Source organism: Eretmochelys imbricata, chromosome 5, assembly GCF_965152235.1.
Source record: "Eretmochelys imbricata isolate rEreImb1 chromosome 5, rEreImb1.hap1, whole genome shotgun sequence".
In the NCBI taxonomy this organism is placed as follows: Eukaryota; Metazoa; Chordata; order Testudines; family Cheloniidae; genus Eretmochelys; species Eretmochelys imbricata.
In genome coordinates this window covers 112,447,300-112,471,253 of record NC_135576.1, presented here as the reverse complement: position 1 = coordinate 112,471,253, position 23,954 = coordinate 112,447,300, and the positions used below count along the sequence as shown (strand labels likewise).

At 42.6% G+C, this 23,954-nt stretch overlaps 1 protein-coding gene across 3 annotated transcripts in view; it reads right to left on the bottom strand.

The window, feature by feature from the left end:
• The window catches only part of FOCAD (focadhesin), a 198,753-nt gene that overhangs the window by 132,286 nt on the left and 42,513 nt on the right, over positions 1 to 23,954 (bottom strand). The window contains exons 7-11 of one of the 3 annotated variants that reach the window (XM_077817702.1): positions 20,258 to 20,462; positions 11,623 to 11,829; positions 10,179 to 10,266; positions 9,235 to 9,443; positions 3,541 to 3,798 (exon numbers count right to left, since the gene is read on the bottom strand). In XM_077817702.1, coding sequence (XP_077673828.1) covers positions 3,541 to 3,798; positions 9,235 to 9,443; positions 10,179 to 10,266; positions 11,623 to 11,829; positions 20,258 to 20,462 — 967 coding nt within the window. The remainder of the gene's footprint in view (positions 1 to 3,540; positions 3,799 to 9,234; positions 9,444 to 10,178; positions 10,267 to 11,622; positions 11,830 to 20,257; positions 20,463 to 23,954) is intronic. The other 2 variants (XM_077817703.1, XM_077817705.1) reach the window with 2 other exon arrangements.

Below are 23,954 nucleotides of genomic sequence, written 5' to 3'. Positions count from 1 at the left end.
AAATGAACAAAACATAGCACCTCCTTGTTTAATTCACACAAATGCATGGAAATACTACAAGGGTGAAATATCATACAACCTCTTTCCACTCCCACTGATGGCTACATGGAGTTTGGAATGCACACTAGATGAGTTTGCTACAGACTGAGGTGGATATAACCCTTAACTTTGGTTTGCAATTTTGTCTACTTCTCTTTATTGCCATGTCTCTTGATAATGTATTACACCCATCGTTTACTTCCAGACTTAATCAGCCTTATGGACATAGAAGTGGCAGCAAACTACCCCTCCATATGCACATAGATCTTTTTCAAAGCACTGTACGTGTGGGTTCCCTCTTGGTAGTCTGAGAGAAACCATGAGTAAAATGACTTCAGAGGGTTATCCAATTTCTGGAACCTTAACTACATTGCAGAGCCATGCATCCAAAGGCCTTTTTGTTGATTGACACATAAATAATACATTTTATTCTTTTTTCACAGTAGCGAGCTTGCAGTTCATGTAAATTAACACATTCTACAGATTCTTCCATGCCCACACAATGCTCATAAACTTGATGAGTAACTCCAGAACAGGAGTTTGCAATCTTTTCCAGACTGAAAGCCATATTTTTTTTAAAATCTGTTGTCATACGTCTGAGAATGAAAGGGGTCAGCTAATATTTCCATGTGACCTGGCCAGCATATTTGAGGCCCAATACTTTTAAATCTGCCAAAAAATATAAATAAAAGGAATGTTTAAAAATGGGGGTTTGAAGTGATGTGTTTTTAAAATATATATATTTCAAAAAAAGGGATAGGAAAATTAAAAACAAAGGAAAAATCTCAAAAAACATGGCCAAACACAAATACAAAGCTACAAGGGGAAAAAAAGACATGAGCAAAAGAAAAATACCAAACTCAAAAGAATAAAAAAATCCAACAAAAAACAAAAAAAAATTTCATATGCCCTCCAAACCCATTGCATATGCAGCCCCCTCCACCTGACAGACACACACACACACACACAAACACAGAATAAGAGAAAGAGAAAAAGAAAAAAGACATAAGCACAAAGAACACTGAGAAGAGAAAAAGAAAGGAAGATGAATAGTAGGAGTTCAATAGGCAACACAGTGCTAGTACCAGTACCAGAGGTACAGTTACCTCTGAAGGCACTGCATGATGGCCCTGATCAAGGAAAGCATTTAAGCATGTGCTCAAATGTTAGCACTCAAGTAGTCCCATTCAATTCAATGTGACTAAATGCTTCACTGGATCAGGACCAGAGCACCCAGCATCCTACAGAAACAAACCCATACTCCTCAAGCCACATGTTGCCAAATCCTGCTCTGAAGGACGTGCAAACTAACATTTGAAACAAAAGTCCATTTAAGAAATAGACAAATAAAGCTGGCCTTTATGTTACAGGAACATCTCGAACTTTTAAAGGACTCTCTCTTGCTTTCCAACAATATATCGCCATCCAACATCTTGACAGATGAAAGGAGATGTGACAAAGTCGGTTTGTCAGTGGTGCTTAACAATGATATCAGAAAAGAGCCCAATGTGCGAGTGGCAAATCTTCCCACACTGCAGATTGAAGTTGAAGCGTATTCTGCTTCCTAGCTCGCCTGTGGGCCTCAGCCTCTGATGGCTCTCTGCAGTGACTGCACCAGTCTAAACCCGGCTTCTCCAAACTGAACTCCTGTGGGCAGGATTTTCCCATTTGTCAGTGAGAACACTGAATTTCTTGAGGCTTTGCTTGACCTTGTCACCGTAACAGAGTTTTGGCGTTCCTCCACGTCGTGTGCAGTTCTTAAGTTGTCCATAGAGCACAGCCTTCAGGAGATGATCGTGAGGCACGCACTCCATGTCTCCCAACCAGCAACATCTGTGAGCGTCCAGCATAGTCTGCATAGACTGTAGGCCAGCTCTGTCAAGGATCTCATTATTAGTGATTCATTGGTGCCAAGTAACTCCAAGCATTTTTCTAAGACAGCGGAGGTGGAAACTGTTCAATCTCTGCTCCTGCTTGGAGTACGCAACCCAGATTTCACAACTGTGAAGGAGGGTACTAAGGACACAAGCCTGATAAACAGACACCTTTTTGTTCAGGGTTAGCAACTTGTGGTTACAAAGACATGAGGTAAGTTTGCCAAAGGTAACTTAAGCTTTGCTGATTTTAGCATCAAGTTCCCTATCAAGGTTAAGTGAACTGGTAAGAATTGAGCCAAGACAGCAGAAGTGATCCACGTTGTCCAACATAAAAATATGAATATTTTATAATCTACTGTATTGTCTTAGTTTAATAACCCTGATTTAAATAATACATACATAGGACAATCTGCTGTTATGATTGCTAAATTATAAAGCCTAGTATCTATTTTTGTCTTTCAACTTATGCAGATATGTATACGGATATTGTGAAAAACCTGGCTTGAATTTAGAGGGAGTGAAGCAGATAAAAAGATAGCACAGACTATTCAGGTAATTTTGAAATGTAAGTCTACACACATCAAGGGACTCTGAGATCATAGTAACCACAAGAGGGCTGTGATTTAGGAGGTCACGAGAAGCCAGAAATTGCTTAGTACACTTTTCTCAATTTTCTTGCATTGTATTCTTCGTATATATTGGGTAAGACTACAAATAAAAGTCATTTTTCTAACCTTGCACAGCTTACAACTAAAAAAAGAAGAGAAAAATAATCTAAAAAGGGAGATCATTACAAAAAAGTGAATGTGCTGAAGCATAAACACCTTATAGTTTGAAAAACCTTTTTCTAATTAAAGTTTCCAAAGTTATCACAAGAATATGCTCAACACCATTTTGGACTTAGTCCCCAGAACATTCAAATAGACATATAGCTAAAAGCATATACTACTACTTTGCACTTTCATAACAGTTCCTATTAAAGGTCTCACAATGTTTCACAAACTTTAGTTAATCCTTCCTACTTCCCCTGAGAGATTAGCCCTCTTTTACAGACTGGAAAAATTGCAGCACTACTGGCCCAAATTCACACAGCAAGTTGATGACAGAACCAGGAACAGAAGACATATCTCCCACGTCCTCATGATATGCTCTAAATATTAAACCAGTGAAAACAAAGGGCTTAATTCTCCATTATGTCACACCAATATTAGACCGGCATAACACCACTTCCAACACCGTAACACTTTAATAACAATGCTTTTATAGTTCCAGTGATTCACTACTTATAAACGGCAGATTCAAGACTACCACCACTATGCAGCCACCAGAATGAAAAAGTCACAACTCTCAGAACTCATTCTTGGAAAGAGGCTATTTTGGTTTATTTTTTAAAAACCTTATTTTATTGCATTCCACACCCTGAAAAACATTCCCGAAAAACTAAAAGCTCTTCAGTTACTGCACAGCAGTAAAAGATCTCTCTCTTCACCAACATTAAATAAAAAAGGCTAGTGAGAGATTTTACACAGATACAAAGAGCACTTTAAGCACACCACCCATATGCACTCAATGAACACTGCTGGTGGAAACACAACAGAGCAATCCATTAATGGTCAGATTTTACCTGAGAGGAATCTGCCTTGGCTATGTCCACAGTAGCACTCAGTACTCCACGAAGACTCTCTCCATTTTCTTGAACCAGGAGGTAAGCAAGTAGAAGGAAAACGTGAGTGGGGACTTGATTCATAATAGGTAGCAGTGATTTAATGGAAGACAACCAGGCAGACACTGCAGACTTCTCTTTCATGTGCTCTAGGATCCTCCAGGTTGTATACAATAAATTGTACGTACTGGTTATAGGAAAGATGACCTTGCAGGATGACTGGAAAACACAAACAAATAAGCATGAATGGTTAAGTCCAAATCTTGAAAAACAAAAAAGTAACAAATCCAAATTTTGCCCGCCTAAACTTTTCATTTGAGATACCCTATTCCTTAAAGAAAATAAATTAAATTAAATCATCACTAAATCTCTCTACTTGCTTGTCCCTGGGTTCTGTCACTAAAGAGCAACATGATTCAAATTCACTGTTCTGAAGTTCCCCTCCCTGCTTAGCAGCAATCATCACTATTCCTGCTGGTAATTATGGTTCTATTTCCCAACTGAAGTGGAGAAAATGAAACTGGAGTATATTAAAAGTACCTTTTTCTGACAAAGTGCCTGCCATTTTGGAGACTGCCTCATGTTGCTTTAAACTGCCAGGTTATGAATTGAAAGAGAAAATGTAAATTACTCATGACCTGTTATGCTTTGGTTTGCTTTTTTGCATTTCATCCAGCTTTGGACAATAATACTAAACTAAACACTGTTATTTTTTAGTTCTCATGTTCCAGCACAGGTGTGGTTGTGTAATATTTGGGTTGGAAATAACAGGGAAAGATTACAATCCCAAGAAGAATCTGTTAGATATTTCTTTTTTTAAATCACTGAAAAGTTTCAATGCATATTAGAGTTAATTAAAAGACAACACTAATTCAGAACCTAAACTACCTAACATTTTTTTATTAAAACTGGATTCTCTTATAAAAGGAAATGTTTTCCAAGTGGTCTTCCACACCCAAATCTAGATTATAACTGAGAGGCAGCCTTAGGGGAGGAAGCATTTAGATGCAATACATTTTATATATGAAGGAAGGAATTTGAAAGGAGGTTTCCAGCTGGAAACTAGAAATTGACCCATAATTCAGACTCAGTCAGGGAAAGTACCTGTTCACCCTTGAATTTCGAAGTGAAAGAGATATTCTGTATGAGCAGCCATAGCAGTTCTACATAAATCTTCACACATTAACTTTAATCGCATTGTTTAATGTAATGTAAATTTATTTTGATTAATGAGAACTATAATATCCCTGTACTTTAAATGACCTTTTTATAATAGCATTTAAATTAGAATTAACTCTTACGCCAATATTTATTCCATCAGTTATTGTATGCGAAAAATTCAACAACCTGCAACCCACTGTCCCTTTCTCGGATGAGATTACTTAGAGCCAAATTCTCCCCTCAGATGCACCCAGGGATCTCCCATTTACTTCAGCTGTTGTCACAAAGGCTGATTTAAGATCAGAATGTGGCCTGATGAGGAAGTTCAGGATCAGTAGGTTCCATTGTTAGGGGCTTGATCCAGCAGGATACTGGCTTATTCAGCTCCCTCAGGCATCTGAAAATCAGGATCAGTCCCTAAGAGGTAATTTCACCATAGCTGAAACCAATACTAGAATTGAGGGGTATAGATGGTTATACCCACACCTCAAATTTCCCACTACTGCAAGTTGAATAAAGGAAAATAAATGCTTTAAAAAAGCTGGAACACCCTAAGTGCTTTGTGGTTTAGAAAGGAAAAATATATAATCACTGCCATTCCAGTCTGAGGACTGCCCTGGACAGAAATCTAGCTGGGCAACTTCCACTGGAACTGTGCCAGCCCTAACAGAAAATATACCCCTTACTCGCAGAGGCCGATCAGTTTTGCTGTTGCATTTTTCAAAATATTTGAAAAAACAAAAAACAAAACCATAGTTCAGGAATGTTTTCTACTGAATCCGGTGATTCAGATACCGTTCTCTGGAGATATGTTTGTTTTCCCTACCATTAAACAGCAGGAACAGTAGTAACCTACACAGGCGTATAACATTCTCTCCCAATGACTTACTCCCTTTTTGACACATTGCTCTCTTGGGAAGAGAGGGGAGGGAGTCTCAGCATTTAATCGGAACAATTTCTGAAATGAACAATGAACTGTGGCGGTAATAATTTCTTCATAATAACTATATGCTGTGGAGCTGGAAAAATACAAGCCCTTACAGCACTTTATGTTACCATGATTCTCCTCCCCTCTAGAGAATCATGTCCCTTTCCCCTCCACATTTTTTGGGAGTGCAGGAGAACATTGTTTATTCACAGAAAATTTGCCAGCAAAGTTTAGTCATGGCTAGCATTAACATTCAGCAGCTCAGTATTTGTTTACTGCGCTCTGACAATGTATATTGAGGTCTGACAATGTGTTCCATGTTGCACTGTGCAAAGACTATGATGGGATGCCTATCCCAAGGGTTTACAATCTCATTTAGACAGACAGTACAGACACAGCATACATGTGCCAGTGCCTTTTACTAAATGAAGTAACTGTTCAGTTGTATGTCATAGTAGTGAAGGACATAACTAATGAAGATTCTTCTGTCTTAAGTGGTAAAGGCTTGTGCTGTCAGAGAAGGAGGATTCAAGTTGTAGCCCCATGTTGCTACGATTTGTGGGCAGCAAAGCAGAAGTCAAGTAGTTGTAAGTGCCCACAAACTGGTTACAATATACTAGGTGGGCAAAGAATCTTTTTTTATGTTTAGTATTGATTGATTGAAAAATTGTGTCTGCAGTGGCTCATTACTGAGGCTTCACTGAAAGAGAGAATTTATAGGAGTATGAATGGAGAGAGGATTCTGGTTCAGAGGGGACAACCCAGAAAAAGACTCAAAGAGGCACACGAGAGAAAGATAAATGGAGCTGGTAAAGTTGGGCAGAGGAAAGGGGGATTCTCTGATTGCAAGCCCTGGAGGCAGGGACTGTTATTTTTATACAGCATCTGCCACAGTGAAGTTCTAATTCTTATTGGGATCTCTGAGTATTAGGGCAGTCCGTTTTTTAAATCACAGGAAGAAAGGAGAGCAGAATATCAGGCACGAGCAGAGTTAAGTAAAGCCTTGAGGGCCTGTACTAGGAACCTCACTGATACAAGAGGTGACGGTTGCCAGTTAAGGATCAAAGAGGGGATGGGATGTGGTCTGGAAGGGAAAATGCTATTCACACAAACATTCTGGGTGGGCTGGAGGACACAAATTAGAAGCTCAGAGACCTAGCAAATTAGAGAAGTTGAGGCAAGAGATGAAGATGACACTGATAAGGGTTTTCCCTGTAGGAACAGAGCATAAAGCATGAAAAAGTACACATGTGGAAAGTCCATTGAAGGTTATATTCTGTTAGAGATTTGACCCTGGTGCACAAATTCACCGAGGATGTGGGAACACTAAAAAAATCTACATTTCTGGTCCTAAAGTTAAGGAATATCATATCATCATGACACTATTTAAGTCCATAGTACATCTACACCTTGAATACTGCATGCAGTTCTGGTCATCCCATCTCAAAAAAGATATAGTAGAAATGGAAAAGGTACAGAGAAGGGCAACAAAAATGATTAGCTTCCATATGAGGAGAGATTAAAAAGACTGGACTGTTCAGCTTACAAAAGAGATGACTAGGGGGGAATATGATAGAGGACTATAAAATCATGAATAGTGTGGAGAAAGTAAGTGTTATTTACCCCTTGACATAACACAAGAACCAGGGTTGATCCAATGAAATTAACAGGCAGCAACTTTAAAACAAACAAGAAAGTAGTGCTTCTGCACACAACACAGTCAACCAGTGGAACCTGTTACCAGGGGATGTTGTGAAGGCCAGAACTATACATGGGTTCTAAAAAGAATGGGACAAGTTCATGGATGATAGACCTATCAATGGCCATTAGCAACCCTATGCTCTGGATGTTCCTAAGCCTCTGAATACCAGAGGCTGGGATTGGGGGGGGGGGGGGGGAGAGATGGATTACTTGATAATTGCCCTGTTCTGTTCATTTCCTTTGAAGCATCTGGCACTGGCCACTGTCAGAAGACAGGATACTGAGCTAGATGGACCATTAGTCTGACTCAGTAGGGCCATTCTTATGGTTTTTAAAAGCTACAGGTTATCACACATCTCCATAGCTCATCAGCCAGTACAGTAACAAGGTTTCTGGAGCCTTGAGGAGAAAATCTGGGATACAAGTCCTTAAAACATGTCCCCTAGGAATATCTAGGGAGCTATCCTCTAGGATAAATGGATATTAGATGCAGAAACCAGAAGAAATGGTACGTTTTGCTGTCTCAAATGCACCACCAACCTGACTAATCTCCAGAAACAGTTGAAAACAGTTGTAAAGAGGCAAATGGAGCCTAACTTCTACAGTGCTAAGGATGTGGCGGGCAGCTCTCACCTATTCGCAGAACATTTGGATGGAGATTTTCAAAAGGAGGCTGGATAGTCATCTGTCTCGGATGATTTAGACAACAAATCCTGCATCTTGGCAGGGGGTTAGACTTGATGACCTTTGTGGTCCCTTCTAACCCTATGATTCTATGAACATATGGATGGAGTCTAGAGGAGAGCAACAATAATGACAAAGGATTTTGAAAACCTGACTCATGAGGAAAGGTTAAAAGAAACAGGCATGTTTAGTCTTGACAAAAGAATACTGAGGGTGGACCTGAAAACAGCAATCAGGTCTGTTAAGGGCTATTATAAAGAGGATGGTGGTCAGTTGCCCTCCATGTCCACTGAAGGTAGGACAAGAAGTAATAGGCTTAATCTACAGGAAGGGAGCTTTAGGTTAAATACCAGGAAAAACTTTCTAACTATAAGAGTAGCTAAGCACTGGAATAGGTTTCCAAGGGAGATGGTGGAAATCCTCAGCACTGGAAGTTTTTAAGAACAGGCTGGACAAATACTTGTCAGGGACGATCTAGGTTTACTTGGTCCTGTCTCAGTGCAGGAGGCTGAACTTGATAACTTCTCAAGGTCCCTTCCAGACCTACATTTCTATGATTCTGTGTGGGAGGGAGGGAGGGAGAGTTCTCAGGCTCAAGATCATGTATCAGTAAATAAGAGGGGAGCAACAAGTACGTACAAAAAGATTCCAAGATGATCAGTTGACACCATAATAGGTGGTACTTTTATGCCCCCTTTGCCTTTGTTCTCCCTCCCTTCCCCAACAAAGTGGAAAGAGAAGAAAAGAATGGTGGTTGATGAGACTATACTGTTACAAGGAAAGGGATGAATAAGAGTACCATAAGCAAGAGTCTGAAGGAGGCAAAAGTTTTGCTTTCTATTGAGCGCTGCTATTTGGCTAACAGCACAGGATGAAGATGTATTTATATCTTTACATCTGTATGAGCTGATATAAGGCTGTAAAAAAAAAAAAAACAACCATACAGGTAGAAGCGATGCCCAAGAGCAAAATTAGTTTTTGCTGCCTTCCCAGTACTTCCCATTTTACTCATCTTTAATACACGTGTTGACAGTTTCCATGTCAAGTTTAAAAAGAACACAAACACACACATCACCTTTAGAAGTCTCGAATGTAAATTACTGCATGTAACAACGCAGAGAAACTGTTATATTCCCCCTAACCCAATCTGCCCCAAAAGAAGGGAAAAGCCTCAATTAAACCTTTACCAATTTCTTTTTATCCTTTATGCCCTCCTGCTGTACCATTTCCAAAAGATTTATAGCCAGCTGTTGCCTAGTGGGGTCAGAATCTTCCTCCGATATGCAGTCCTCAACTGCTGTTGAAGATAAGATCTGCAACACAGGCATCACCAAGATGATGGCTGTGGCTGGAATTTTCTGAGTTTCTGTACAGGAAAGGAGCTTGCAAGCTATTTGAGCAAGAGAAAAAAATTAGGTGGAAAAAAGAGTTATACTTTTCAGTATGACATACATATTTTCTAGCAAACACTCTGGTCAAGCACAGTAACAGTCCCCAAAAGAGTTGCAATATATATACACATTATACTGCCACAGTGCAAACTACTTTCCTGATAAGGACCACATCACCAAATTTACATTTCATGCCCTTTATACCAAGCCACCTGAGCACCTTACATTAATAAACACGGAAATGGAATATAACAGAAACCCCTGCTTGTTAATGTATCAGCAGGAAAAGTCTATTCTCTATTACTAAACCAATAAGTCAAAAGCCCAGCCAAACAAATAAGCTATACGCTGTGCCCTCAAGATTGTCAAATGTGAGATCAGAAGAACTGTCAGAAGTAACAGGTTCAGGAGGCCTGAACCCTGTGCTAAGGCTATCCTGCTGCTGGTTAGAAAAATTTAAACCCCGATACAAAGGAAGAACAAGCCAGCAGATTCTAACATCCATGACAGGAAAAAGGAGGGGAGAAAAAAATCTGTTTTCGCCTTTGGCTCCACCAGACCAAACTTTTATTTTTTAACAACAAAAAATTACAGCTTAATACAATGAGCATTCCAATCACTGCATCTAACTTCAAAGAAGACTGACTACAAAAAGAAAATGTCTTAAATTTAAGGAAACAAAACAAACAGGAAACCAAGATCTTGGAAACTGGATATTCCAAGTAGAACTTTACCTAGGTTTAAGATAGGTTTCTGCTGACACGCTGGAGACTGTAGCAGAAGTAAACCTAATCCAATTATGGCCTGTTCAACTGGAAAGTCCTGAAGAGGCAGAAAAAAAAGTGTTGTTTGAAGACTTCAGTTTTGAGCCAGATTGGGTGTGAAATAAACAAACATATCAATATTGCATGCCTTTTTTATGCACACAGTATATACTGAACACAGTGTACCTGTTCAAACCTTGCAATTTAAAAGCAGCAACCTTTCAATAAAGGTAATCAACTGGAAGCATGAGGTCCAATACAATTCAAGCCTTTTATTAAATAGCCACAAGATTCTGATTAGTTTCTCTATAATTTGGTTTAACCTATACTGGCCAGCTCCCTACACAACAGTCTACATTGAATCTAACCAGTCAGCACTAAAACATAGTAGTTGAGATATGGGGACTTCATAATTTTAAATTTTCTGGCTTTTTAGTTTTGCAACAAAGAAACAATAACAACAAAATTAAACCCAGGCTTCATATATCTACCATAAGCAAACACTATGGTAAAAGCTTTATTAGTCTAGATAAAACAGTTCAATGTCTATGTACTCTACATAGGCCTAGAAATCTTCAAAAATGGGTGCCTAAAATTAGGCTCCTAAAACCATATTCTAGGGACCTAAATAAGTACCTGGATGTCTAAAGTGCTAAGCATCCTCTGTTGGTGTCAGTAGGATCTTCTGGGTAATCTGCATTTTTTAAAAACCTGTGCTGGCAATTTTATCCATAATATACAAATTTCTGTGAAAATACTGGGCCTGAAGCAGTGAAATTCACAGACAGCAGCAATCTGAACTCTACAATGGTCAAACTCTGCTCCTAGATCATGTTTCTAATAGGGTGGAGCGATTTTCTCTAGGTAGCAAAAAACTTTTGTCACTTCAAAATAAAGCTACTCCAACATTAATAATGAAAAGTTATTTAGACTTCCAATACGCTAAAAGTTATTGTGAACTGTTTTAGACATATAGCCCAATCTTTTCAAAAATGCATTAGGCTCCTAAGGCTATATTTAGACACCGAAGGCTGAGATTTAAAAAACACCTATACAACTTAGGAGCACAAGTCCCAGTGATTTGAAACTGCAAACCCTGATTGAGGATTACAGCCTGATCAAAACATTTCAGATTTCTTAACTTGTAAAAATTCAATATATTGGAAGATGGTGCTTGTTGCAAATACAGGACATGCTATTTGCTTATGAATTTTCTATTAACTTTGTGTTGGTCTCACAGGGAGGATAATGAGAACCTTCGATTGACTTTTTCAGCACAGATGAGCATTTTAAACAAAGATTCTTAGCAAGAAAAAATAACTGCATATATAGATCCACTTTGAAAGACCACCTTTAAAATGGCAACAATCTTTCCATTTAATGTAGCTTTTTGTATCTTCTCCCAAATTCTTACCTCTTGCAAGAGCTCAACATTTTGCTCTATTAAGCAAATTGTAGATGAACATTCCCCTGTCACATTCAGACAAATCTCACAGAAGCACAGAATCTGCAGAAAAAGCTGGGATAACTGGACTTTCCAAAAAACAGGGTACCGAAGCAGACTGCGGAATAATTCTTCTAGAAAGAACAATGCTTCCGTTATTTGTGGCAAGTCCTTTATCTGTCGAGAAAAAGAGATAGCTTACAACACATACACACACACTTTTTTATTTATTTTCCTTCTCCCTTACATGATGTGTGAAAGAGTTTCAATTTCTATAGCTGGCTCTAAGAGTTGTATAACTTTTTCATTGCGAACTTTTCTAAGAACCTTGCAAAAAACATATTCAGAGATAAACTACCAACCCAAACATTCTATGCCTGATGGCAGGATCAGCCTTGAAACAGACAAGCCTATCTGCAGTTTGAAACTCAGCAGTAAAATCAGACAGAAACTTAAAGAATTAACAAGCACTGCCCTTTTCCTTAAGAGGGACAACAGGCAGACATCCTTGGTTTTGGGTCCTTCGTTCCTGATTTGCTACTGCATGCAATTCAGTTCCTGAGCTTCTCTGGGTTAGTGATTGCCAAATAGAACAAGTGGTGCAGAGGTTTTCTAATGCTGAAATTTTCTTATTATTGAGATTCCCCCCCCCCCCCCCCATCACTTTTCTTATTATCTAATCTTGATTCCAACTTCAGTCTCCAGAGGTAGCAAGTCAGTATCTTATTCCCCTGAAGCACCAAGTAAGTTTATCTACAGAAAAAAATTGTATTCTAGTGTCTTGACCAAAAGTGTCATTCTATATTTGGAAGCAGTGCAGAAGAGGATTCAAATGGCAGGGTTTCTCAATAGGTTAATGTGTTAGATAGGAAAGATGTTCTGCTCTTGCAAATTCCAATTCCAACCAAACCCAGCTGTTCTAATCAAAATTCTGGAGCTGCTGTTATGAATAAGGTTTTGATCTCACCCACATTGGCATTTATTGCAAAGGATTAAGAACAATGAACCATCTGCTCTAATCAGGAGCCTTGTGTCTGCTGAATTCATCAAGAGGAAAGTCTGCAGGTGACCAGCTGAACCCTTCACCAGTGGTTGCCACCACAAGACAACAAAATGATTACGAAGCTTTCAGCATTTATGCAATACACAGTAGCAGGACTAAACGAGGGGCTAGATAAAGAAAGGATAAAAAGGGCTTGGGGATCGTAGAAGGAAGAAAGGACAGGTTATGAAAACAAGCTTATGAGTTCTTGGGCCAAAGATTTTCCTAGCTGCAGTGAAAGACACACTGTGGACAAGGGGACAGTGAAGAGAATGTTAAGCTTAGTATACATTTAAGAAAATATAAGTGATTTCTAGCAAAACAGAGTTTACTCCTATAGTTGTGTGTTTTGGTTTTTGGGGAATAAAGCAGGTTCATAACTATTTTTCTGAGAAGTTTTCTGTGTCCCTTTTGAAGTCTATTACCATCCTACAATCTTTAATGTGTTTATCTTCACTACACCTAATATTCCCATTTTGCATACAGGAAACTAAGGCAGAAAGAGGCTACGGCCATGTCTACACTACAAAATTATTTATGTCATCATACAGTCATCACAGTTATTAAATTATTGTGTGTACACACTTGGCTCCTTGTGTTAGTGGTGCGTGTCCTCACGAGGAGCACTTGTATCAATTGTATTGTCAGTCTGGGGATTATGGGATGGCTCCTGAAAACCGGTAACAGTCAACATAAACAATGCAGTGTCTACACTGACAGTGTCAATCCAATTATATTGACAGTGACTCTACACCACTCGGGGAGGGGGTGTTACTACGTAGGCGCTGAGAGGCACTTACATGGGTGGGATCCAAATTTACGAGAAAACACTTCCACAGCTAGGTCGATGCAAGGCAGCTTACGTTGACCTAACCATGAAGCACAGACCAGACCTAAGGGAGTTGCCAAAGCTCTCCCAGGAAGTCTGTGATGAAGCAGGGAAGTCCCTCCCGCATTGCCTGAGTCTCAGGCTTGCAACCTAAACACTGAACCATTCTTCCCCTCTTCTCCTCAATGAGCTATGGCTGAGATTTTGAAAGAGGCCCAAGACAATTAGGCACCCTACTTTGCACTGAATTTCAGTGAGAGGTAGGCCCCTCTGACAATCCCAGCCTACACAGAGTACAGTTGTGCCTTCCAGTACACAGTCCCACTGGCTTCAGAGAATGTCACACTTATTTACGTAAGGGGAGAATTTGTGTTCTTATTAAAACACAAGAACTTTGTATACCCCATTTCACACTTTAAAACCAACCCATCCAATTTCAAGTGTTACGAGTTTTCTCAAGACAGTTTGTGATGTTAAGAACTGGCTGTAAAAAACGGTTACCTACCTTTCATAACTGTTGTTCTTCAAGATGTTTTGCTCATGTTCATTACACTCTAGATATATGCATGCCCACGTGCGCAGCCGTCTGAGATTTCTGCCTTAGCGGTACCAGTAGGGCCGGCTGTGGCGACCCGTGGAGTACTGCACTCATGCCTCGGAATATCAAGCACCGCCGGCCCCTACACCCTCTCTGTTCCTTCTTGCTGACAACTCCTACGGAGGGGCAGGAGGGCGGGAAATGGAATGATCATGAGCAACACATCTTGAAGAATAACAGTTACGAAAGGTAGGTAACCATTTTTTCTTCTTCGAATACTTGCTCATGTCGATTCCATTCTAGGTGACTCAGAAGCAGAATCAATGGAGGTGGGCTCGGAGTTCACAGTCTTGCAGCACTGCTCTGCCAAAGCCAGCATCATCTTGACCCTGCTGAGTCACTGCATAGTGAGACGCGAAAGTGTAGATGGACGACCAGGTCGTGGCCCGACAGATCTCTTGGATCAGCACCTGCACCAGGAAGGCTGATGATAATGCCTGCATCCTAGTTGAATGAGCTGTCACGATCGCCGGTGGGGACACCTTTGCCAGCTCATAGCAAAAGCAGACATAGGCCGTGATCCAAGATGAGATTCTCTGGGCTGACACTGGGCAACCTTTCATCCTGTCAGTGACAGCAGGCTTTGGATAAAGGACTGGTAAGTAAATGTCTTGACCAGTGTGGAACTGGGAGATGACCTTGGGCAGAAAGGTAGGGTGCAGATGCAGCTATACTTGTCCTTACTGAAGACCATATTGGGTGGTTCCAACGTTAGTGTCCTGATCTCGGACACTCCACAGGTTGAAGTTATAGCGACCAAGAAGGAGACCTTCCAGGAGAAAGGCAGCAGGAAGCTACATCCTCTTGGACTGGTGGCTGGAAGGGTTCCAAGGGAGGACCCGTGAGCCTCGACAGCACAAGATTCAGGTCCCAAGAGAGGACCAGGTCCCGGACATGCGGGTAAAGGCACGCTAGACCTTTTAAGAAGTGCGCTATCATGGGATGGGAGAAGACCAAGTGGCCTTGAAACCAAGGGTGGAATGCCGAAATGGTCTCTAGGTGTACCTTGATCAAAGATGGCGACAGACCCTGAAGCTTAAGGTGCAATAAATAGTCCCAGATGTCCTGCAGCTGGGCCTCTTCCACACGAATGTGTCGGTCTGAGGCCCAACATGTGAACCGCTTCCACTTTGCCACATAGGTAGCCGTGGTGGATGGTTTTCTGCTGCCCAGCAAAACCTGTTGGACACCAGTGGAACACTCCTGTTCATTCATACTTAGCCATGCAGCAGCCAAGCCGTCAAGTGCAACGGTGCCAAGTTCAGGTGCAGCAGGTTGCCATGGTTCTGGGACAGCAGATCTGGCCAAAGAGGTAGCTGCAATGGGGTGGCTGCTGAGAGACTCAGCAGCATGGCGAACCAGTGTTGACAAGGCCACGCTGGGGCTATGAGAATAACAGACGTTCTGTCTTGTTTCACCTTCAGCAATACCTTGTGGATCAATGGTACGGGCGAGAAGGCGTACATCAGCGCTCCCGACCACAGAATCAGGAAGGCATCCAACAGGGAACCTTTGTCCCTGCCCCACAGACAACAGAACAGGTGACACTTTCTGTTATGCCTGGACGTAAATAGGTCCACCCTGGGAGTCCCCCACCTGCGAAAGATCAAGCAGACCACCGCCGGAGGAAGCGACCATTCGTGGTGATACAAGAAGGTCCTGCTGAGGTGATCTGCCAGGAAGTTCCTAGTTCTAGGCAGGTGGGCGGCCACCAGATAAATGGCATGCTACACACAAAAGTCCCAGAGGCTGAGCGTCTCCCGACAAAGGGCCAAAAACCTAGCATCACCCTGCCTGTTGATGTAATACATCATGGCTGTACTGTCCGTCAGGACTTGAACCTTCCTGCCAAGTGGGGCAAGAACGCCTGGTAGGCCAGGAAATCTGCTCTGAGCTCCATGACGTTCATATGAAGAGCCAGATCACTGGGTAGCCGGTGAACCTGGGTGTTGAGCTCGCCCAGATGGGCTCCCCAGCCCAGGTCCGACACGTCTGAGACCAGGGTAAGTGACGGAGATGGGGTCACAAAGGGAACCCCCTGGAGCACGGACTCGGGATCCAGCCACCAGTCCAAGAGGATGTAGCTCAGCACCATGACCACTCGGGCTAGGGCATGCCTGGTGGGGATATAGACCAGGACAAGCTACACCTGCAGAGGCCGTAGATGAAGTCAGGCATGGATGATCGCGTACGTGCACGTGGCCATATGGTCCATTAGTCAAAGGCACGCGTGGGTTGTGGTGAGCGGATGGCTCTTTATGTGAGCAATCAAGTCTGACATGGCCTGGAAGCGCACTTCTGGAAGGAAGGCCCCACCTCGCATGGAGTTGAGAAATGCTCCGATAAACTCTATACATTGGACTGGTGTTAACATGTCCAGCTCGTTGGACAGATGGACCACACCAGATTGAGTCTATGTTGCACCTGCTCCTGAGACCTGCCCTTTTTGAGCCAGTCATCGAGATATGGGAAGATCGGGACCCTCCGACATCTCAGGTAAGCCGCGACCAGCGCCACACATTTTGTGAAGACCCTGGTGGCCGAGGACAGGCCAAAGGGCAGCGCCGTGAATTGGAAGTGATGCCCAGCCACTATGAAACACAGGAAACGCATGTGGCCCGGCAGTATGGAGACATGAAAGTAAGTGTCCTTTAAGTTGAGAGTGGTGTACCAATCCCCCGGATCCAGGGAAGGAATGATGGAGGCCAGGGAGACCATGAGGAACTTCAACTTCTTGAGAGACTTGTTGAGGCCACGCAGGTCCAGGATGGGTCTGAGGCCCCCTTTGGCCTTCGGGATTAGGAAGCAGCGGGAGTAGAATCCTTTTTCTTCCATGTCCCAAGGAACATCCTCCACAGCCCCCAAGCCCAGGAGCTTCTTGACCTCTTGAACGATTGCTCTTGAGAAGGGTCCCTGAAGAGGGATAGGGAAATGAGGGAATGAAGGTGTGGGGGCAGGAAGGAGGGGTGCCCAAGAACTGCAGGGTATAATTCCAAGTCACTAGGTCCAGGACCCAGGGGTCCGACATAACCCGCAACCAGGCCAAGCGGTAGGGAGAGAGGCGGCTGAGGAAAAGGTGGGTAGGATCCGGTCAACTGAGTGGGGCATCGCTTCTGGCCCCCTGGGTGCTTGGCGGCCCCAGGCTGGGCTGGTAAACGTAAGGAAGAAGGGTGATGATGACCAAAATTAGCATCTCTTCTCATAGATCCCGGACGAGGCTGGCAGGGTCTTGGCAGTGGCAGTGGTCGGAAGGGCTTTCTGGCTGATTGTGGCGTGTGCATGCCCAACGAGCGAAGGGTAGCCCTCGTGTCCTTCAACCCATGCAGCCTGGCATCCGTCAGATCCGAGAACAGACCAACTCCATCAAAGGGGAGGTCCTGGATCGAGGCCTGCATCTCCTCGGAGAGGCTTGCTATCTGGAGCCAGGAGCTGCTTCGCATGACCACCGCCGATGTGACCACCCTTGCTGCCGAGTCTGACGCATCCTATGCCATCTGCAGAGAACATCTGGCTGCCGCAGTACCCTCCTCCACCACAGTGCCAAACTCTTGGGCCAGTCTCAGAGGGACGGATTCCTGGGACTTTCTGTAACCGTCCTAGAGATTAAAACTGTACCAGCCCAGCAGGGCCTGATGGTTCGCCACCCAAAATTGCAGGCTGGCGGTTGAATAAATAAATAGTTTCTTAGCCTCTTTGTTTTTGGGAGTCGAGGAGGTGGGGACCTGTTTGTCTTTTTCATTGGTGGCAGATACAACCAGAGAACCTCAGGGTGGGTGGGTATAAAGGTATTCAAAACCTTTGGCCTGCACAAAGCACTTTTTCTCAGCCCGTTTTGAGGTGAGCGGAATGAAGAGGGCGGAGTCTGCCACAAGGCCGTGGCTATCTCGAGGATCATGTACAGGCAAGGCAACCCTGGCGGGCGTGAAGGCCGAGAGGACGTTGAAGAGAGCGTCCTCCTGCTCTGCCATTTCCTATACCTCGAGCCCCAAGTTCTCGGCCATATGCCGGAGAAGGGCTTGATGTTCCCTAAAGTCATCCAGCAGGCTAGCTCTGGAAGGTCCCAAGACTGCCTTGTCTGGGGATGACAAGGAAGACTGGACTGCCGGTGGGAGTGCTGAGGTCTCAACCACCGTCATAGAGGGTAGCTTTGGGGTGGGCACAGGTTCCTCCACCCCGGCTTTCAGTACCGGGCCCAGTGCCAGTGGGGCCACCAACCAATGCTCCACCGCAGCCACCAAGGAGTGCTGCAAAGGAGGCATCGTCACAACCAGTATGCCTCATGCGCTTCAATAAGGCCACTGCGCTGGCCACTGGCCGTGTTGCCATTCTGGTGCCGGAGACAAGGGAGTGGGCTCCAGTGCCCAATCACACCGATGAGACCTTGACGATGGGCTGAACTGGCTCTCCGTACCAGAGGAACCACCTTCTGAAGACCAGGGAGGATCCGACAATGCCTGTGTTTGTTTACTGTGGGTCGTGGCTACCAACAACCATTGCACAGGTGTAACTGAACAATAACTGTACCGTGGAGAGTGGTTCCGGTGCTGGGGAGACCCGTGCTGCAGAGACCAGTACCAGGACGGGGAACTTTCCCACTGTGTTGGTGATCGGGCATGATGCCTAGAGGATGATCATCGAGAGAGTGAGCAGTGCCAGGAATAGTAAGGGGAGCATCAACCCCGTGCCGGTGAGTAGCGCCGAGGGGATCTGGAAGTTTGCCTGGGTAATCAACAATGCGATTGGGATCTGCCCCTGGATTCCAGACACAGCGGAGAAGATCAACATCTTCTGTCCGGCAACAAGCATTGTTCTCCCGCTCCTGAGGGGTTTTTAGGGGGGGCTTGCCCTCGTGGGAAACCTTAGCCGGGTTCTGCAGCACCGGGGTCTTCATCGGAGCAGGTGGAGACCTGTGCTCTCTCTGTGCCTGGGGAGCCTGGGACGATGAAGGTGCAGGCAGGAGTGCGGGTCCCATACTGCTCCCAGGAGTCGGTGGTGGATCTTTAAGAGGGCTCGGAGCCCCAGCTGGGGAGGCATGATCACATGGCCCCGGAGTAGCCTGACTGGCAGGCCCAGATCCCTTGCCAAATGACCCCTGGGCCTTCTTGTTCAGTGCCAGGGAGCACTTCTTGGCTTCTTCTTCAGCCACAGCGAACAATGCCAGGAGGAGCTTGGTGCCAGTGAAGCACTGTGCATGGAGGCTGAGGCACTCAGTGCAACCTGTCTGGACGGCTTGGAAGCCGGGCAGAGGGCGGACTCCATTAGGATAGCCCTGAGACTGACATCCTGCTCCTTTTGGGTGCAGGGCTGAAAGTTTTTGCAGATCCAGCACCACTCCTTAACACGTGACTCCCCGAAGAACTTAAGGCAGCTGCCATTGGGGTCACTCGCAGGCATAGGCCTGCTGCAGTCTGAGCAGGGCTTAAACCTGGGAGACCAGGGCATGCTCTGCCTGGGGCAAAGTCCCACTTGGACCTTAACTGCTAACTAACACTTAACTATCAAATGCAAACTATGTACAATGGCTCCAAGTCGTGAAGTTCAGAATGGTAGAAACTGCTAGCGCTTGCTAAGCAATAAAGGCGCTCCGACCGACCACCACGGGCGGTAAGAAGGAACTGAGAGGACACAGGGCCGGTGGTGCCTGATATACCGCCGAGTGAGCGTGGCACTCCAGAGGATGCGACAGCCAGCCCTACGGGTACCGCTAAGGCAAATATCTCTGACGGACGTGCACGTGGACGCGTGCACACCTAGATGGAATCGACATGAGCAAACACTCGAAGAAGAACAGCAGATTGTGATTGGTTCAGGACAATAACATTCTGTCTCTCACATGCTGCTCTCCCAGCTTAAACTGTATATAAGGCCATCAGCATCATTAGTTACTATCACACACAACGCTTGTTTCCAGTTAGACCTTGCATGGTCAGATTTGATCTCTTAAAAAAATTATATTACCTTCCCCAAGAAAACCAGACTTATCAGTTCTGGATTTCCAAGCTGCTGATCAAATCTAGTTTGTGGGAGTTGGAATGCAGCACTGCATGTGAACACACAAAAGAGTAATACAATAACAAAACTGCTTTAACTAAGTTTATTTGCAGAAGGCAGCGCCAAGCACTAAATTAACTTTTACCTGAAAATGTGGAATCAAGTCACAAAGCAGCTGAAGAATAAGGTGTTCTAGTGTAGAAGGTGCCTCTTTGTTCTCAGGACCATGTGGCTGAAGTAAGATTTTAAGTAGACCCATTCGCAGTTCCGCATTCTCCCCCAATTGGGACGGTTCACAATACAGGTATCTTAAAAATGGGGTCATTATACAGACGCATGAACTCTGTGCCCTGCATTTCAAAAATAAGTTTTCTGAGACCACTTACTAGTAAAAGTCAGCGAACAGTGAAACCCAAACAACATAACATTCACAGCCTCTATAGGTATCAACATTGTGCAGGATGTATACTAATTATGAGAAGACACCATGACAGTCATTGCTAAATCTCACAATAAGCAGTAACAATTTGATTTACTGGCACAGAACAATATAATGAGCTCTTGTATAGTAAAGGTGCAATTAAAGTGCATTGCCAATATACTTACTCTGTACTGCTGCATGAATAACACCTCACTTTATACTCTTAGATATTGCAATGGCATTTTATATTTGATTTTTTTCCTCAACAATTTAGAAAGCTGTTTTCTGTGCTAAATGTCATCATAGATATTGTTGTACCAAATTATGTGGTATCTGGATAATGTTGTTCAGAAATACAATTATAAAATCTGACTGTTCATCACTATAAATCAAACACAAAATAACTTATTGTTTGAAAGTTACCACACCAACAGTGATCAAAACAAAGTACTGCTTCAACAAGGGTTGCTGCTGGGCAAAGAGTGTATCACTGTACTGTTTTATTGGATTCACTTTGCTAGAAACTCACAACTACACATTTTAAAAAAATATTCAATTGTTGATCCATTTATGACTCATGGTCTCAAAACTGGGAATCACAATACTGGTTACAATGCCCAGATATTGTTAAATAATTAAGTACCTCCAGAAACCTTTCATCTTCTCCCATTCATGTCTTAAAAAAATCAGTAATACATCTGGATCACTATATTCTAGATCTAGGATTTTATGCTATAAAAGCCTTTGGATAAAAAGTGGCAGGAAGAACAACAGGATAAGTGGGTTCTTCCAAAGAATGCAGCTATTTTCAAAAAAAATTAACCAGTTGTCGCTTCATATTCCCATTCATCACACAAAATACCTACTATACACCTAAATATATACTAAATACCATATAAAATAAAGTTTTTCTGGCACCCTCCAATGTCGCTGCAAATTTTATCATTGATTTCAGTGGGAGGATCAGAGCCATAATAATTATGCATTCAATCTAAACCCTACTGAAGTTAATCAGAATTTCTCCACTGACTTCCAAGTAATTTGAATCAGGACTCAACTCCCTGAGAGGTTATGAAAAGCTATCTGTGGCTTTCCCCTTCTGCATACATTTTAAAATACTCTATTATGATTTCAGTACTGGAGAATGCATGTATTCGTGACAGAACACATTCATTACTCAGGCATTACTCATTGACTTCAGTGAGAGTTTTGCCTCAGTAAAGATTGTGGGATTAGACCAAAAATGAAATACATTTTAAAATCTTCTGTAGTTATCTGCAAGAAACAAATTTTTTTATTTTAACTCATTATAAATCTCTAGCTCCAGCTCTAGGTGTTATTACAGTAGTTCAGAAAATTTCAAATAAAAACTTTCCCATGAAAAACAGAAAAACGTAATGTCAAATTTTCACAATGCCTCCCTGTTTTCTGAGCTCCTTGAATAACAACAGTCATTAACATTTTAATAGATCAATAACAATTCCCAAACAGCCATACTATCTCCTCCAGTCACACCCACATCACCATCAGGTCATCCCCTGAGAGGGGGAAAAAAAAACAACTAAAACAAAACACTACGACCCTGATTCTGCAAACTCTTATTCATCTACTCAACTTTACGTATGTGACTAGTCCTGCTGACTTCAGTAAGTGTATGCAGGATCACGCTTAAGGAAACAGACAGGCCTTATACCTTAAGAGTGAAATCCTGGTCCCACTGAAGTCAATGGGAGTTTTGCCATAGACTTCAATAAGGTCAAGGTTTCACGCTTTTTCTGCTGCCCATTCAACAACAGATTATATCACATCCACTTATGACAGAATTCTTTATGAATAGTGAATTCCAGAATTGTAAAGTGACTGGAGGATCTGTCTTTCTAATATTTTGTTTTAAAATGAATCTACCTTTTTTAATTTGACATCAACTTAAAACTCAAACTTCTGTTTGAAGATTCCTTAACTTCTATCATTACAAGTAACACCTAAATTCATAAAGAGAATAAAGAGAAAAATATTTATATTGAAAAATATTTCTCTTACCCCAGTTGTCTACTTTATGAAACAGAGCACTATATATGTAGTTAATTTCACTGTATTACTACAGTCAGTTCCCCTGTTTGTGAGTCTTTCACAAAACAACAGAGAAAAGAGATTTTTAAAAATATAGGGAAATATGTTTTGTAAAACTACAAAAAATGATCAGTAGCGCAGGGGCTGGTATAATACTTGATAGTGCTTTAAACTCATTTCTCAAGATTAGATTTCTATTTGACAGTGACCTTTTAGCTCTTCATGTATACGTAAATGGTATGGATCTGTTTTTTTTAAACAGACAATTTTTATAAAGGCGGCGGCTTTGCAATTCAATTTTTTAAATAAAAAAACAAGCATCTTCAAAAGCCACCATTTAAAATCGCTATCATTTAAACTTAACAGGAAAAATGGCTTGTAGCTATGGTACTAGGTTGCTGCACAATCCCAGAAGAAAAGCTCCCATTTTACCTGCAATGAAGTCATGTTGTATAAAAGATATTCATGGACCTTGTCATTGGACAGACTGTGCTGTTATACAGCTTTAGCCATTAAAATGTCAGCAATTGCCAAGTTATCACACAGTGACATTTGAGATTAACACAGTTTCCCCAGCCACATATTAGCAGGCACCTCTGATACTTCTGTGGTAATGCTTTGCAAATGTTGACTTTTAAATGGCCTTCTGTTCAGCATAGTCTTTCCCAAAAGCACAGAGTTGTAGTAAGAAAAATATCAACACTGAAGAAGGCAGAAAACTCCTAGAAACACATGAATTGCCACACCAGAACACACCAACTGTCCATCTATTCCAGTATCCTGTCTAACAGCAACAGTACCAGATGCCTCAAAGGAAAGTACCTGAAACCCACCGTGGACAATAACAGAGTAACCTGCCCATATGTATTCATGCCTCATTATTGGGCAGGTGGCTTAAGGGTTAATACTCCGACTTTTTACTTAGGTATTTAACATAGAGGATTTTCTCATTGCCGATGTAAATAGCTACTCTTTTTCTAAGTCTGCCTGAGCTCTTGGACTCAATGACAATGTCATGGACAGCAAGTTCCACAGATTTATTATGTGTTGTGTAAAACAAAAACATAATTGCTATGATCAGATTTAAATGTGAATGAACTGAACATCCTCCTGTGCTTATGTTATGAGAAAGGTACATAGGAACTTCTGGTTTACCTTCTCTAAATCATTCACTATTTCGTTTAACTGACATCCCAGCTTGTCTCCTTTCCAAACTAAGCAGTCCCAATCCTCCAAAATGCAAATTTTGTATCCATTCAAAAGCCAACTGGCCAATTAACATAGGGAAATAATTTTTTGGTTGGTTTAGTGAACGGTTAGTGTTTCCATTAACATCCTCACTGTAGTGGAT